The sequence below is a fragment of the Tarenaya hassleriana genome, unplaced genomic scaffold, assembly GCF_000463585.1.
Source record: "Tarenaya hassleriana unplaced genomic scaffold, ASM46358v1 Cleome25, whole genome shotgun sequence".
Lineage (NCBI taxonomy): Eukaryota > Viridiplantae > Streptophyta > Magnoliopsida > Brassicales > Cleomaceae > Tarenaya > Tarenaya hassleriana.
In genome coordinates this window covers 1,277,907-1,290,674 of record NW_010965775.1, presented here as the reverse complement: position 1 = coordinate 1,290,674, position 12,768 = coordinate 1,277,907, and the positions used below count along the sequence as shown (strand labels likewise).

General features: G+C 39.7%; 4 protein-coding genes across 7 annotated transcripts; 2 read left to right on the top strand and 2 right to left on the bottom strand.

The window, feature by feature from the left end:
- Position 1: 1 nt before the first annotated feature.
- Positions 2–1,861, top strand: LOC104816409 (ganglioside-induced differentiation-associated-protein 2). The gene is made up of 3 exons (XM_010545221.2): positions 2–258; positions 895–1,159; positions 1,442–1,861. The coding sequence occupies exons 1-3, from the start codon at positions 30–32 to the stop codon at positions 1,662–1,664; spliced, it is 717 nt and encodes a 238-aa protein (XP_010543523.1). The 5' UTR covers positions 2–29; the 3' UTR covers positions 1,665–1,861.
- Positions 1,862–2,166: 305 nt separating this feature from the next.
- Positions 2,167–6,097, top strand: LOC104816408 (L-galactono-1,4-lactone dehydrogenase, mitochondrial). Of its 2 annotated transcripts, none has more exons than XM_010545220.1 (7): positions 2,167–2,771; positions 3,189–3,272; positions 3,734–3,984; positions 4,261–4,446; positions 4,557–4,959; positions 5,277–5,417; positions 5,744–6,097. In XM_010545220.1, exons 1-7 carry the CDS (start codon positions 2,226–2,228, stop codon positions 5,900–5,902), a joined length of 1,770 nt encoding a protein of 589 aa, XP_010543522.1. In that variant the 5' UTR covers positions 2,167–2,225; the 3' UTR covers positions 5,903–6,097. The 2 variants fall into 2 exon arrangements, with proteins under 2 accessions (XP_010543522.1, XP_010543521.1); XM_010545219.1 differs by having other exon boundaries at positions 4,554–4,959.
- Positions 6,098–6,497: 400 nt separating this feature from the next.
- LOC104816407 (cysteine-rich and transmembrane domain-containing protein A) lies at positions 6,498–7,572 on the bottom strand. The gene is made up of 3 exons (XM_010545218.1): positions 7,171–7,572; positions 6,919–7,027; positions 6,498–6,740 (listed from the first exon to the last, which is right to left on the bottom strand). The coding sequence occupies exons 1-3, from the start codon at positions 7,211–7,213 to the stop codon at positions 6,695–6,697; spliced, it is 198 nt and encodes a 65-aa protein (XP_010543520.1). The 5' UTR covers positions 7,214–7,572; the 3' UTR covers positions 6,498–6,694.
- A 257-nt stretch (positions 7,573–7,829) lies between these two features.
- LOC104816406 (short-chain dehydrogenase TIC 32, chloroplastic) lies at positions 7,830–10,758 on the bottom strand. 3 transcript variants are annotated; one of them, XM_010545217.2, is made up of 10 exons: positions 10,649–10,758; positions 10,151–10,358; positions 9,982–10,048; positions 9,814–9,842; positions 9,501–9,709; positions 9,208–9,326; positions 9,006–9,101; positions 8,848–8,923; positions 8,545–8,698; positions 7,830–8,196 (listed from the first exon to the last, which is right to left on the bottom strand). In XM_010545217.2, the coding sequence occupies exons 2-10, from the start codon at positions 10,337–10,339 to the stop codon at positions 8,044–8,046; spliced, it is 1,092 nt and encodes a 363-aa protein (XP_010543519.1). In that variant the 5' UTR covers positions 10,340–10,358; positions 10,649–10,758; the 3' UTR covers positions 7,830–8,043. The 3 variants fall into 3 exon arrangements, with proteins under 3 accessions (XP_010543519.1, XP_010543515.1, XP_010543516.1); XM_010545213.2 differs by having other exon boundaries at positions 10,151–10,438; positions 10,649–10,740; XM_010545214.2 differs by having other exon boundaries at positions 10,151–10,351; positions 10,649–10,739.
- Between the last annotated feature and the right edge of the window lie 2,010 nt (positions 10,759–12,768).

Sequence of the window (12,768 nt, the reverse complement as noted above, 5' to 3'; positions counted from 1 at the left end):
CAGAGGGAGGGAGAAGGAAAATTCCGGCGATGGCGGATGATTTCTCGGTTGTCGTGTTGGCTTCCGATCTAGGAATCGACGCTCGACCGTTCTTGTCGAAGAGCGATGAGGGTGACGAGCAAGAGAACTGGCACGATTGTCCTCAGTACCTCGGAGACGAAGATTTCTCCGATCTCGATGTTCTTCAGTTCTTCTGCCTCCAGGGCTCCGACAAATCCGGGAACCGGATTTTCCGCATCGTGGGGAAGTATTTTCCTGGTAATTAGATCATTGCCTCTCTCTCCCGACACTTCACCCACTTGTCTTTTCTGGATTTGATTTGTGAAGTCTATCTGAATTGGGTTTGTGTTGGAGAATTGACGACAGAAGCTTTCAGGGCCAAGTTGTTGGCTTTAGCTAGATTGTACTTTGAATACATGTTCCTTATCCTTTGTAGTGAAGACAATCTTCTTATATTTCCCTATATGAAAACGTCGGACATGAGCTTTTTATTTGGATTAGATGACAAACTCGATGTCGTTAGATAGTTTTAGAACCTCTTTCTGTAAGGTTTTGATGCGTTTACTCTTATGGTCTTGTCAATTCTTATGGCTATGGACATGTTAGAGAAAGCACTCAGATGGAGCCCGTCTTTTCTATCTTTCATTTCCTTGTGTCTTCTGGTTAGATCACCATGTTAATAGCTACCTTTTCAGATCGATATCTATGATGTGCTGTGGTTTTCATGTGATTGACCCTTGTTGTTTACAATTCAATGTTTAACACTTTGGCCTATCTCAAGCTGAACCGGAGACTTGGCATCTCGTTGTCTTTCTTACCTCTCCTCCCACTGTCAGTGTTTCGATTCTTTTAATCTCTTAATTGTACTTTTCTCATCTTCTTTCTAAACCACAGCTCGTGTCGTGAGTGGGGAGCGACTGAAGAAGTACATACTCCAGAAGATACACAATGAGTTGCCAGAAGGGCCATTCTGCATAGCTTACATGCATAGCACAGTGCAGAAGGAGGACAACTCCCCGGGCATAACCATCTTGAGGTGGATTTATGAGGACCTTTCATCGGATATCAAAGACAGGCTTCAAGTCGTTTACTTCATCCATCCTGGGCTTCGTTCCAGACTTGTTATTGCCACTCTCGGCCGTTTTCTTCTCACCGGAGGGTTAGTGTTTATATTTTCATTACTAAGTTATAAAGGGGGGAAATGTCTAAAGAAACATCGAATTTGTTTAAGTGTTTTCAAGGAACGGAACAGGGGTTGGCCTAAAGGTTGAAACTTTGTGATCTGTTTGAGTTACCAATCATTTTAAAGCTTTGATTCTTCTGACAACGTTTGGCTAAGCTTGAGGTGTCTTTGAAGTATTAATCACACTGAAAGCTTATCTCTTTTTAATCAAGATCTTGTAGTCCCTTACTAACCAAACATTACATTTTCACATCTCAGCCTGTACTGGAAAATCAAGTATGTGAGCCGGATGCAATATCTCTGGGACGATATAAAGAAGGGTGAGGTGGAAATCCCCGATTTTGTGAAAAGCCACGATGATGTTCTTGAGCATAGACCGCTGACTGACTACGGAATCGAACCGGATCCTTTTCATTTAACTGAAGTGCCTTCCACATCGTCATTCTCGCTCAGTCGGTACGAGAACAGATGGGTCTCGTAAGGGATTTCTTGTCATGTAAAAGTTTCTTGGGGACAGAACATGTCTCTGTTGTTCAAGGTTGTAATGTGAAGACGCTTAGTCTTTGTATAGAGTAAACCTAATTTATCACCTGATCTGTTCTATCTGGTTTGTTTGATTTTGAATGGTTCATGGGATCAAGGGATCCTAATACCAAATAAAGTATTTGTAATTGACAAGCCTTATCCTAAGGAAGTAATTCATGCAATATTAATCCATTTATAATCATGTTAAATTGGTGATAAATTGCATCAGGAAAGCTATTTATGCATCAATAAGTCATTTCTTAGTCATTTCTTGTAGTATATCAGTCTCAAAGTTTCAGCAGTCAAAACCAAATCTCCATTGATCTTAGGGAATGGATCAATTTGATAACAAACAAAATTAGGGTATGAAATTGAAAATTTGGAAAAAATATGGGGGTATATCTGACAATATTTCCCTTTGCTTTAAACCACTAAAACCCATCCCATGTACAGAAAGAAGTCTCTCCTCCACGTTCCCATCACAAGAGCTTCTCCGATTTGAAGTAAACGGAAAAAAATGCTTCGATCCATTCTTCTCCGGAAATCCATTCGCTCCCTCGGAACCCTAAATTCCAATTCCTCCGCCGTCCGACCTCCATTTCCCGTTCTCCGCACTCTCTGCACCGCCGCTCCGCCGCCTCCGCCGTCTTCAACCGACGCTGAGCTCAGGAAATATGCCGGATACGCCGCACTCGTTCTGTTCTGCGGTGCCGCAACTTATTTCTCCTTCCCGTTTCCTGAAGATGCTAAGCACAAGAAGGCCCACATCTTCCGCTACGCTCCATTACCCGAAGATCTTCACACTGTCTCCAACTGGAGCGGCACCCACGAGGTTCAGACCAGGAATTTTCACCAGCCGGAGAATCTCTCGGATCTCGAAACCCTTGTTAAGGATTCTCATGAAAAAAAGGCCAGGATCCGACCAGTTGGATCGGGTTTGTCGCCCAATGGGGTTGGTTTGTCTCGTTCTGGGATGGTGAACTTGGCGCTCATGGACAAGGTGCTTGAGGTGGATAAAGATAAGAAGAGAGTTCGGGTGCAGGCTGGAATTAGGGTTCAGCAAGTCGGTCAGGTTAATGAGAGGATAAGTGCGAGAATGAGAGTAGATGATCTATAGATCACCCTAATAGCAGAATTTATCACAGAGATTTGTGTCTACATGTTTGGATATGTTTGTCATTCTTGGGTTGATTTTTGGTCTACAGTTTGGCAGAAGCTTGAAGAAGAGAATCGGGAATTTTTCAAGGCTTATTATCTTAGGCTCATGGTGAAGCACCAGATAATGGAATTTAACAAGTTTCTTGAGGAACAAGTGGAACTCATGCGTCAGCTTCATCCAACTGGAGTTGCTTCTGTCCAAACTACAAATGGTTCTCATATTCAATCAGGTAACCGTTATTTGGAAGTAGAGGATCTTTAATTTGTCTTTCACTTGATTTTTTGTGTACGCCTTTTGGGGTTTCTTTTTATGGTTCAGCAGCTCGTTGACGCCATTAAAGACTATGGTCTCACTCTCCAGAACTTTGCCTCCATTAGAGAGCAGCAGATTGGTGGCATTGTGCAGGTTTGAATTTTATCTGTTCATCCCTTTGTAAAGTCTTCAACTTTTGTTTCACTTCTTCTCTCCTGTTCGCCAGAATCTAACTTTTGAAAATTTTAAAACTCATACCATTCTTGCGTGAACTTGAATGGTCTGGAAACAGAGAATGTGATTCCCTCCATTTTGATCGTCATTTGGCAGTAAACGTAATTGGAGTGTATGATCGTAGTTAATATGATAAGAGTTCGAAGGAGATAATTCAAATTGACAGTAAATGTTCGGGCTTGAGTTCCTTTCTGTTCGGTATATTGTGAACTGTGATGATGATGTACTTGTGGTTGTTGACTGCATACGACTTCTCCGAATCTTGTTTGATTGGAAACATGGTTGATGGTGAATTGGAAAAAGTTTTGCAATTTGATTGGTTAGTCTCCTTCCGGTGCTTTTGGAATTGAGGTTTAGGTTCTATATTTTTCTGTGGTCAGGTTGGTGCACATGGGACAGGTGCAAGATTGCCTCCCATTGATGAGCAAGTGGTCAGCATGAAACTGGTTACTCCTGCAAAGGGCACAATCGAAATATCAAAGGATAAAAATCCAGAGCTATTTTATCTTGCTCGATGTGGCCTTGGTGGTCTTGGAGTCGTTGCTGAAGTGACTCTTCAATGTGTTGAAAGACAGGAACTTGTGGAGCACACATACGTATCAAACTTACAACAGATCAAGAAAAATCACAAGTTAATGGTTGCTAACTTTCGTTTTCATCGGCTAAAAATTTTGCCTTTACTCATGAAGATGCATGTTCAGTTTCCAATCAAATGACTAAAAGCATCCAGGGAGTACATGGGTTTTGAGTTTATTCATCTTTCTTGTTATCGGCATCACTTACTGGCTCTGTGCATTTCGTGCATTCATGGGAAGGGATTTTCTATGTTGCAGAGCACATTGGTCTAAAAAAAGGGTTTTGCTGGAATTTTTTGTAAATTCTTTTTCTTCCTTTTCTTGGTCTGCAGAAAATTGCTCTCAGAAAACAAGCATGTGAAGTACCTGTACATTCCTTATACTGACACTGTTGTGATTGTAACGTGCAACCCTGTATCAAAATGGAAAGGCCCGCCTAAATACAAGTCAAAGTACAGTACAGATGAGGCCTTACAGCATGTTCGAGACCTCTATGAAGAAAGCCTTTTGAAGTATAGGTGAGATTTTCCTTTACTTTTTATGTCTTAACTTGCTTAACTTATTGTAGAGACGTGAACTGATAAAATGAATATTTCCCCCGAATGTGCCGGATCCATGAATGTAGCAGGAAATCTCCTGAAAGCAATGAGCCAAACATAAATGAGCTTTCATTCACTGAGTTGAGAGACAAACTACTTGCCCTTCATCCCCTCAATACAGATCATGTGATGAAAGTCAATGAAGCTGAAGCAGAGTTTTGGAGTAAGTCAGAAGGCTATAGAGTAGGGTGGAGTGATGAGATTCTGGGCTTTGACTGTGGTGGTCAACAATGGGTATCAGAGACTTGTTTTGCAGCTGGAACCCTTTCCAAACCAAGCATGGAGGACCTTGAATACATAGAAGAGCTTAAGAAACTCATAGAGAAGGAAGCAGTACCGGCACCTGCTCCAATAGAGCAGCGGTGGACAGCTCGGAGTAAGAGCCTCATGAGTCCAGCATTCAGCACTGCAGATGATGACATTTTCTCATGGGTAATACTTATTTTTGCTCTGGTTTTTTTATTTGGCATTCTCAATGCATTGGTGGACGTGGGTGTAGCAAAACATTGGTTTCACTCTGTAGTAAGCTTCTTTATCGATTTCATTAGTTAGAAAACCATTTGATACAATAAAACAACCGAATGAGAGTAGAGGCATAAAAAACAAGTATAAACTTGCCCTTAAATTACTGTTTCACAGACCACAATCTCACTTTTGGTCAATGATCAATCTTGTTTCAGCAGACATAATTGTAACCATGTACACTTCTAAATTGCTAATGTGCTATTTGACATTCCATTTTGTGTTAGGTTGGTATAATCATGTACCTCCCAACAACAGATGCTCGCCAGAGAAAAGACATCACGGATGAATTCTTCCACTACAGGCATTTGACGCAGGCAGAATTGTGGGATCAATACTCTGCTTATGAACATTGGGCAAAAATTGAGGTATGTGTGTTGTCTTCCATGATCTATTAGGTGGATTCTTGAGTTCCATAATTGAGTTACAAATATCACTAGTTTCCACTTAAGTCTGTCGTATTTTTCCTGTTATATGTGAAATCTTGAATGCTATATGTGAAATCTTGAAACTGTAACTGGACTGGCAGAATCCTTCATTTCTATCATCCTTTTAATTTGATATTAAGGTAGAACATTGATCTATTCCACAATGGCCCTCATTTCCATTAACAAATAACCTCTTAGTAGCTATTGAAGTTATTCCTAAACCAAACCTAATTTCATGTGTGAACTGTCATTCTTTATATTTTTAGATCCCGAAGGATAAAGAAGAACTTGAAGCCCTCCAAGCGAGACTCAGAAAACGTTTCCCGGTGGATGCATACAACAAGGCACGAAGAGAGTTGGATCCGAATAGAATCCTTTCCAACAACATGGTGGAAAAGCTCTTCCCTGTCTCCACCACTGTTTGAAACTTTCATCCATAGGTTAATCCCTCTTCTCCTACCTTTTTGAATCTAATATAATTTAATGCATCCGCAATGAGTTCTCATAAGATAGAGACGAGAGAACAAATTTTCTTGTCCATGGAAGTCGGGAAGTGTATAGAGGGAGGGATTGATTACTCTTTTAAATCTCATGCGAATAAATTCCAATTGTTGGGAATATTTTCTGTTCTGAATCCTCATGAGCAGCAGTTACCCAAGTTGGTTGGGCAACGATTTTCTTGGACTCAAACTCTCGGCTCCTAACATCTCAATTCGATTACCTGACTGGTTCGAGCTTCTTTCTTCATGGTTTAGGTTATCGCATGAAAGTGAGTCATCACTTGCTGTATGAATGGGTAGGTGTTTTCCGTGTTTAAAACTGGAACTGGAGGTTGGATGTTTCATTGCCCTAGTGTGATTGCAATCAACTGTGATGAACCACACCACTTCCAGCTTACCAGTTTGAACTGAGGAGTCTTTTGAGTTCAGTTTCGAGTTGTTTTTTTGTTGGTTTAGGTTTGGATACTAAGCTAATCAGTGTCAAGATTAGCAGCACCCTCGAGAGGGAGAGAGAGCTAGATTTTACACAAAACACACAGTATAGGAATTTTTACATTCAGCTAGTAGAAGTAGCTTTTACACAACACACAAATAGTGTAGGAAATTTTACATTCAGGTAGCATAAGTTACTGGAGCCTCACACTCAGGGAGTCATAACTAGGGAGGAGAAAACACTCTTTACATACAGAAAGCTTTACACACTGTAGTTTTCATATCTTAGCAACACATCTCGCAGATCCAGCAGCAGCATAGTGCAAAGAGGCTGCATACGTAGAAAAACAACCAAAAGAAGCACAGTAAGTATTAGATATATATTAGACAAGTTTTTGTTCTTGTAGTTTCCTCGGTCTGCTGCAGTAGCTAGAAGAAGAAGACAAGTTTTTGTTCACTAAGATACGACTCTTTTGAAATGAAATGAATGGTTTGGTTTGATAGAGTACCATCCTTCAATGAAGCCTCTGTCACCTTTCTGCTTTGTTCCGAAAGAAGGTAGCAGCTTCTTCTTCTTCTTCTCTTTGCCAGGTTCAGGGGCTTCTGCAGTTGGATACCCTTTCAAAAACACGACCAAAAGGTAAATCCTTGAGCCTTTTGTTCCTCACCCTTTTGTCTTAGATACACATCTGATTCATCAAAATAGAGATAGAACCCGAAAAATTGTAGGAAAAGCTATGTTAGAAGAAGAAGAAAGACACCTGCGGGAGGTTGAGCCTCTGGGTTCTCTGAGATCTTCTGCATATTTTTTGAAAAACTATGAACAGACAGAACAGAAACTAACACAAACAAGATCCTGTGTTTTATGCCCTCAACTATGTGTTTGGTGCTCTGTCACTTTGCAATTATAAAACACAGAGAGGGAATACGATTCCTTATTAGATGTGATGTGATGAATGAGTTTATGCTGACAAGTGACAAGATGATTTCTTTAGCTCATCTGTTTTTTCCGTTCTTTCAACTTTCGGTTGTTAAATGGCTTCACGAAGGGGTTATTGGTGAAACCCAGACCCGGAGATGAATATTTTAATGTGAAACAAAGACTATATTGCAAGATTCTGTCTTTGACATCATTTTCCTTGGTTGTCGCCCTCCAGAAATGTCCAGAAGCACAATGTATTGCCAGCGATCTTATGATCCAAGGCGGTGGAGAAAAAGAGAAAAAAAAAAAGAGGAAAATTATTATTAGTATGTGATAATATCAAAAAACCAAATTTAAAATATAAAAAATTAAGCACAAGAAAAATACAAATATTAAAATATATAATATAAATATTAAGATGCGTGTGTATCTCTTAACAAAACAAAAACTGTGTGCTCAGAGTTTGGGAGAATATCAAAAAAGAAAGAAAAGGCGGACAGGAGAATAATTCATAAACTCATCAGTTGAAGCTGTCCAGTACCAGAAAAAGAACCAAACACGTCATCAATGGCTTCTTTGGTTTCCTGTCTGAAACATCAAAGATGATGTCTTACCATCTTCGTTTGAAAGCTCACTTCATTCCTGTTTATGTTACCAAGCAGAGAACTAACATTCAGCTTTAACGGTGGTCTTCTTCTTCAACTTCAACTCCTCAAGCGTTTGTTTCCTTTGCTGCGAATTGTGAGTCATGGAGTATATCACATGATGTGTTCCATAGTTCCTCCGCAAGTTTCGGGTCACGGGAAATCACCGACGAGTCGATGGTCCTACCGTTTCCCCCGAAGAAGTATCGGCCTGACGTTCCCTGCAGGTCGTCCATGAACAAAGTCAGCCTCATAATGTTTCAGGAAGGATGCTTCCTATGTCTGGCTTTGATGGAATGTGGATTTCGTTTCAGCCAACAGCATAGACATGGGAAGTGTTACGAACACAGGCGGCTCAACACAAAAGAGATTCCAAAAAACATAGCCTAGAGATGGTGTTTCAACCAAAAGAATCATAAGCTCGTCGAAAAGTTGCACGATGAGCAGGATGCTTCTAGTGATCGTGACTGAGTCATGTGACTCACTGGATATCACGAGGGGATAAAGATCAAAAAAAGATGGCAACTTCAAGAGATAAAGATCGAAAAATTTGAGAGAGCAAATCTTACTGGTGGTGCTAAAGCGGCATCTATGATAGATTTAACTCCATCCTCGGGGGACTGCAGCATACGGACGAGCTTCAGAATGCAGAACGCCATTAGAGCGAGGTGCCGAGGAACTTCACGCATTATGTTTGTTTTTACTGATCCAGGATCCGCTGCACTGATAACAACAGGGGGGAAAAAAACCCGAAACCCAGTTGTCAATAGCAAGGCCAAGTAGCTTTGGCTGGAAGAGGATGGAATTACGATGGGTAAATACACAAGGAATCCAACGATAAAGGATCAATTTTTAAGTCTCGGACTGCATACACAACAGAGATATGAAGTGAATCGTCTGTAAGGCGGAGCTGTCTGTGCAACTCGCACGTGAACAGAAGCAGGCACACTACAGGGGAAAAAAAGGAAGCAACTTTCAGATTCTTGATAGGGAAGAATTGTTTGTATATATAGGAGGGGAGGTGGGTTACATTTAGAATACTCATAGATCTGAGCACACGGGTACTGCTTTGATCTCAAAAAGGATACTCCAGTTACGGTCTCCTTGTCAAACCTCTTCGCAAAAGCTGCAGCGGAATAGACCAGAAGAGGATATCAGGAATCATTCTCTCATTGTAGGTGAACTTGTGTAAGAAAAGAAGCAGTTAGAGAGATGGTGACAGTATATTTTACCATATCGATGGGTAAAAGACGTGACATTCACAACCCGCGCAGGAACAGGGCTTGTTTTGAGAAGAGGTAAAAGAAGTTTGGTGAAAAAGAATGCACCAATATAGTTCGTGGCAATCATCCTGCCAAGAACGGAGACACATTTGATCCATCTACCCCTTGATAATCAAAGTTTCACTCGCGTACATAATCGAGAAATCGCCGTTTTTCCTTTGCTGGAGCAAAACTGTTAGCACATGTGCATGATCGGACATTAAGAAAGTTCCATCAAAGACAAGCGGGTAGAAGAACCTTACTCGTCATAGCCTTCAGTGGTGAGCCGACTGGACATTGCAAGTATCCCGGCATTGTTCACCAAAAGTTGGATAGATGGATGCATGTTCGAGTCAGAAAGCCATTGTTGCAGCGAGTTTCTAAACTTCAAAATCGATGGAAAAGATGACATATCGACTTCGAAAGCTTTAAGATGGGCATCCTTGTTCTGGTTCTTAATCTCGCTCAAGGTCTGTCAGAAGAAGTGGTAACCACAAAAAAAGTTTCAGCCTTCAAAGAAAGTATGAAGAGAACGTGTTCATATCGATACTAGTAAAATCAACAGGATCCTAAAACCTGTGATGCTGAGTGAGAAGACCGCCCAACTGCAAAATCAAGAAAGATTCAGCTGCTTGACCGCTGTGAGTTACCCAAGACAATTCTTGAAGCACTGCTACTATGAAATGAAACCCCATCTCATCATCTTACGCATATATATATACGAAGAGAAACACACAAACTTACCAAGAACAACGTAGAAACCTTCTCTTGAAAGAGCAAAAGCAGCAGCCTTTCCAATGCCAGAGGTAGCCTGAATGAAACCAAAGAAACCGCCGGAGTTTAAAGTGTAAAAGAAAGTGAAGGACCTCTGGTAATGAATGATGATTCATATGAAAATACTGCATTGGCTTACACCAGTGATAACACAAATGGGTCTAAGAGAACCAGTCGATGAACGAATGCGGCAAGAAGGTGAACCAGTTCTTGGACTAAAGACCCTTCTTTTAAGCAATTGCAAGTAAGAGAGAATAAGGGCAATGGTCCAAAACAGAGCCATTCTCCAGAATTCAAGTGAGCAGACGAAATGCAAAGCCGCCTTCATCAGCTGCAGAATCTGAGAGCTGAAATAGAATCAATCTCGTTCTCTCTAAAAAAAAAAGGGTTCCTTTTACACGCTGATTCGACGGAGTAGCTTCGTAAACTGTTTTACGAAACATAATCACGTCAGTATTCGATCGTGGCTTCTCGAGGATTCCAAATACACAAAACGTTTGGCAAAACTGGGACAAAACAGATCAAAACCCCATTTTTTTCCTCCGTTCGAATAAAATTGACCACAAATTCTCGATTTTTCCACCGGAGATGGAGAGTGACGATGGAGAAGAAGAAAAGAAGATAAAAGGAGCTTTACCGGTGGTACGAACAGCGGCGAGGAAGGAGAAGCGAAGAGACGCAGAGAGAGAGAGAGAGACTAGAGGCGTCGGAGTATGGAGGAAAAAGACAACGGGCTGTCTTGTAATTATATGAAACCCAAGGGACAAATTTCAACTTTTGTAGAATTTCTTCAAATTCTAAAATTGGAATCGAGCCCCGAAACTTTAGTTATGTCCAAGATTTCCCTTTTTATCCATTTTGATACACAAATAAATGAATTATCCATTTTGATTACACAAATAAATTACAGATTTCCCTTTTTATCCATTTCAGAATTATCGGAATTTCTGAAATTCGGGGCATGTACTATTATTAACTATTAGGTGTGTCAAAGCTTCTTTTTTTTTGTAATTGATAGTTGGAGAATAAAATTTCAAATATCAAATTATGTATAAAAAAAGGTCTTCCATAAGTATGGTCGTATAATCTATATTTGATATTTAAAATTTATTTCAAATTAAAATCAATGGCGTCTTAATCAAACTCATCGTCAGTATGAAAAATAATTTTAAAAATCGAAATAAAGTAAAATTTTCAACAAAAAAACACAACAATTGGAATTAAAATGAATCAGAAATAATACAAAAAAATAAATTCAACATGATGAAATAAACTTCCTTAATGATAACTTTTTTTTTTGAAGGAAATCTCATAATCCAAAAGGTTAAAGGCAAGAATCTCGTATTTATTTTTTTTTTTTAAAAAAGCAAGCAAATTTATTTTTGGAAACCGTGAATTGAATAGGATGCCGAAAATATTAAGATGCCAAAGCACATGAACGAAGTCAACACAAACATTAACCCTACCTTCCATGATAATAACATCCATTACACCTATAAATACACAAACCCACAAAAAACACATAATAATAAATTTATGAGAGAGAGAGAGAGGGAAAATGAAGAGAGCAGCAGCAGCAATTTTCATCGTCGTCTTCGTCCTGGCATCATGCAAGTCTCTCCATCATTATATACATATATATATCCATGTTCAATTTGAATATATATATATATATAACCAGTTGTTATAATTATGAATAATATATATGTATGCGGCAGGTATGGTCGAGGGAGGGGTGCATCAGTGTGGCGTGGACGCGGACTGTGACGTGAGAACATGCCGGCTCGGGGCCCATGCCATTTGCGGCAAGGATGGTCGGTGCACCTGCTCTCGTTCTGCTTCCTCCGCTTCTTCTCCTCGTCCCCTTCTCGACGATTCTCCCTTCTAGTCTCCTTTTTCTGCATTTATGCATACATACATATGTATATATATATATATATATGCGTGTGTGTTTCTGTGGGGATGAACAGTCATGTGAAGTCATCGGATCAATGATCTCAATAAAAATAAATTTTCGAGCGTTATTTCTCGTTAAGAAACTTGGTAATTGTTATTTTTGTCGGATCATTACAGTGATTATATATTAGAGAATGATATTAATTATAAAACCAGTTTCCTTAATGTTTTAACTTTTTTAACGAGGAAATGGAAAGAAATCTTATTATAAACAGCAAAGTGTAAAGGAAGGTCAATGGCAGAATCTCGTGTTCATAAGAAAACGAGTGAATTTTCATTTTTTGCAAACCATGAATTGAAAAAATGCACAAATCCAATGCACTTATAAATGCCATATATATATATAATTATATATCATTGATTTTCCCTATGAGCAAACTAAGATATTCCCAATAATTAATTAATTATTACCGCCATTTTCGTCGCCATCCTGGTGGTCGCATCATGCAAGTCAAAACATTCGTAATATTTTTTCCACGTTTTCAATATATATTTGTATATATATATATATATATATATAATATTGGGGAGTATATATACATGTGTGTGTATGTATAGGTATGGTGGGAGAGAGGGAAGGGAGATGGGAAGGGTGCGAGGTGGCGAGCGAGTGTGAGGACGTGGATGGATGCAGGGCGGAGATGCATCCCATTTGTCAGAATGGTCGCTGCACTTGTGTCCGTACTTATCCTCCTCCCCAACCCAATGACCCTCCCCTAAATCTTCTTCCATACTATATACACACAAACACACACATATATATATATATATATATATATATATATATATGAGGAAAAATAG

Bases quoted from the DNA above. Each gene is read 5' to 3' on its own strand.
- LOC104816408 (XM_010545219.1), top strand. From the start codon at position 2,226: ATGCTTCGATCCATTCTTCTCCGGAAATCCATTCGCTCCCTCGGAACC. The intron at 2,772-3,188 runs GTCGGTCAGGTT...ATGGTTCAGCAG, and splicing joins CTGGAATTAGGGTTCAGCAA to CTCGTTGACGCCATTAAAGA. The intron at 3,273-3,733 runs GTTTGAATTTTA...TTCTGTGGTCAG, and splicing joins AGATTGGTGGCATTGTGCAG to GTTGGTGCACATGGGACAGG.
- LOC104816409 (XM_010545221.2), top strand. From the start codon at position 30: ATGGCGGATGATTTCTCGGTTGTCGTGTTGGCTTCCGATCTAGGAATC. The intron at 259-894 runs GTAATTAGATCA...TCTAAACCACAG, and splicing joins CGTGGGGAAGTATTTTCCTG to CTCGTGTCGTGAGTGGGGAG. The intron at 1,160-1,441 runs GTTAGTGTTTAT...TTCACATCTCAG, and splicing joins CGTTTTCTTCTCACCGGAGG to CCTGTACTGGAAAATCAAGT.
- LOC104816406 (XM_010545217.2), bottom strand. From the start codon at position 10,339: ATGAAGGCGGCTTTGCATTTCGTCTGCTCACTTGAATTCTGGAGAATG. The intron at 9,102-9,207 runs GTAAAATATACT...ATTCCGCTGCAG, and splicing joins GTCTTTTACCCATCGATATG to CTTTTGCGAAGAGGTTTGAC. The intron at 8,924-9,005 runs GTAACCCACCTC...TTTCCCCTGTAG, and splicing joins GATCTATGAGTATTCTAAAT to TGTGCCTGCTTCTGTTCACG.
- LOC104816407 (XM_010545218.1), bottom strand. From the start codon at position 7,213: ATGCAGAAGATCTCAGAGAACCCAGAGGCTCAACCTCCCGCAG. The intron at 7,028-7,170 runs GTGTCTTTCTTC...TGTTTTTGAAAG, and splicing joins AGAGGCTCAACCTCCCGCAG to GGTATCCAACTGCAGAAGCC. The intron at 6,741-6,918 runs GTACTCTATCAA...CTACGTATGCAG, and splicing joins AGAGGCTTCATTGAAGGATG to CCTCTTTGCACTATGCTGCT.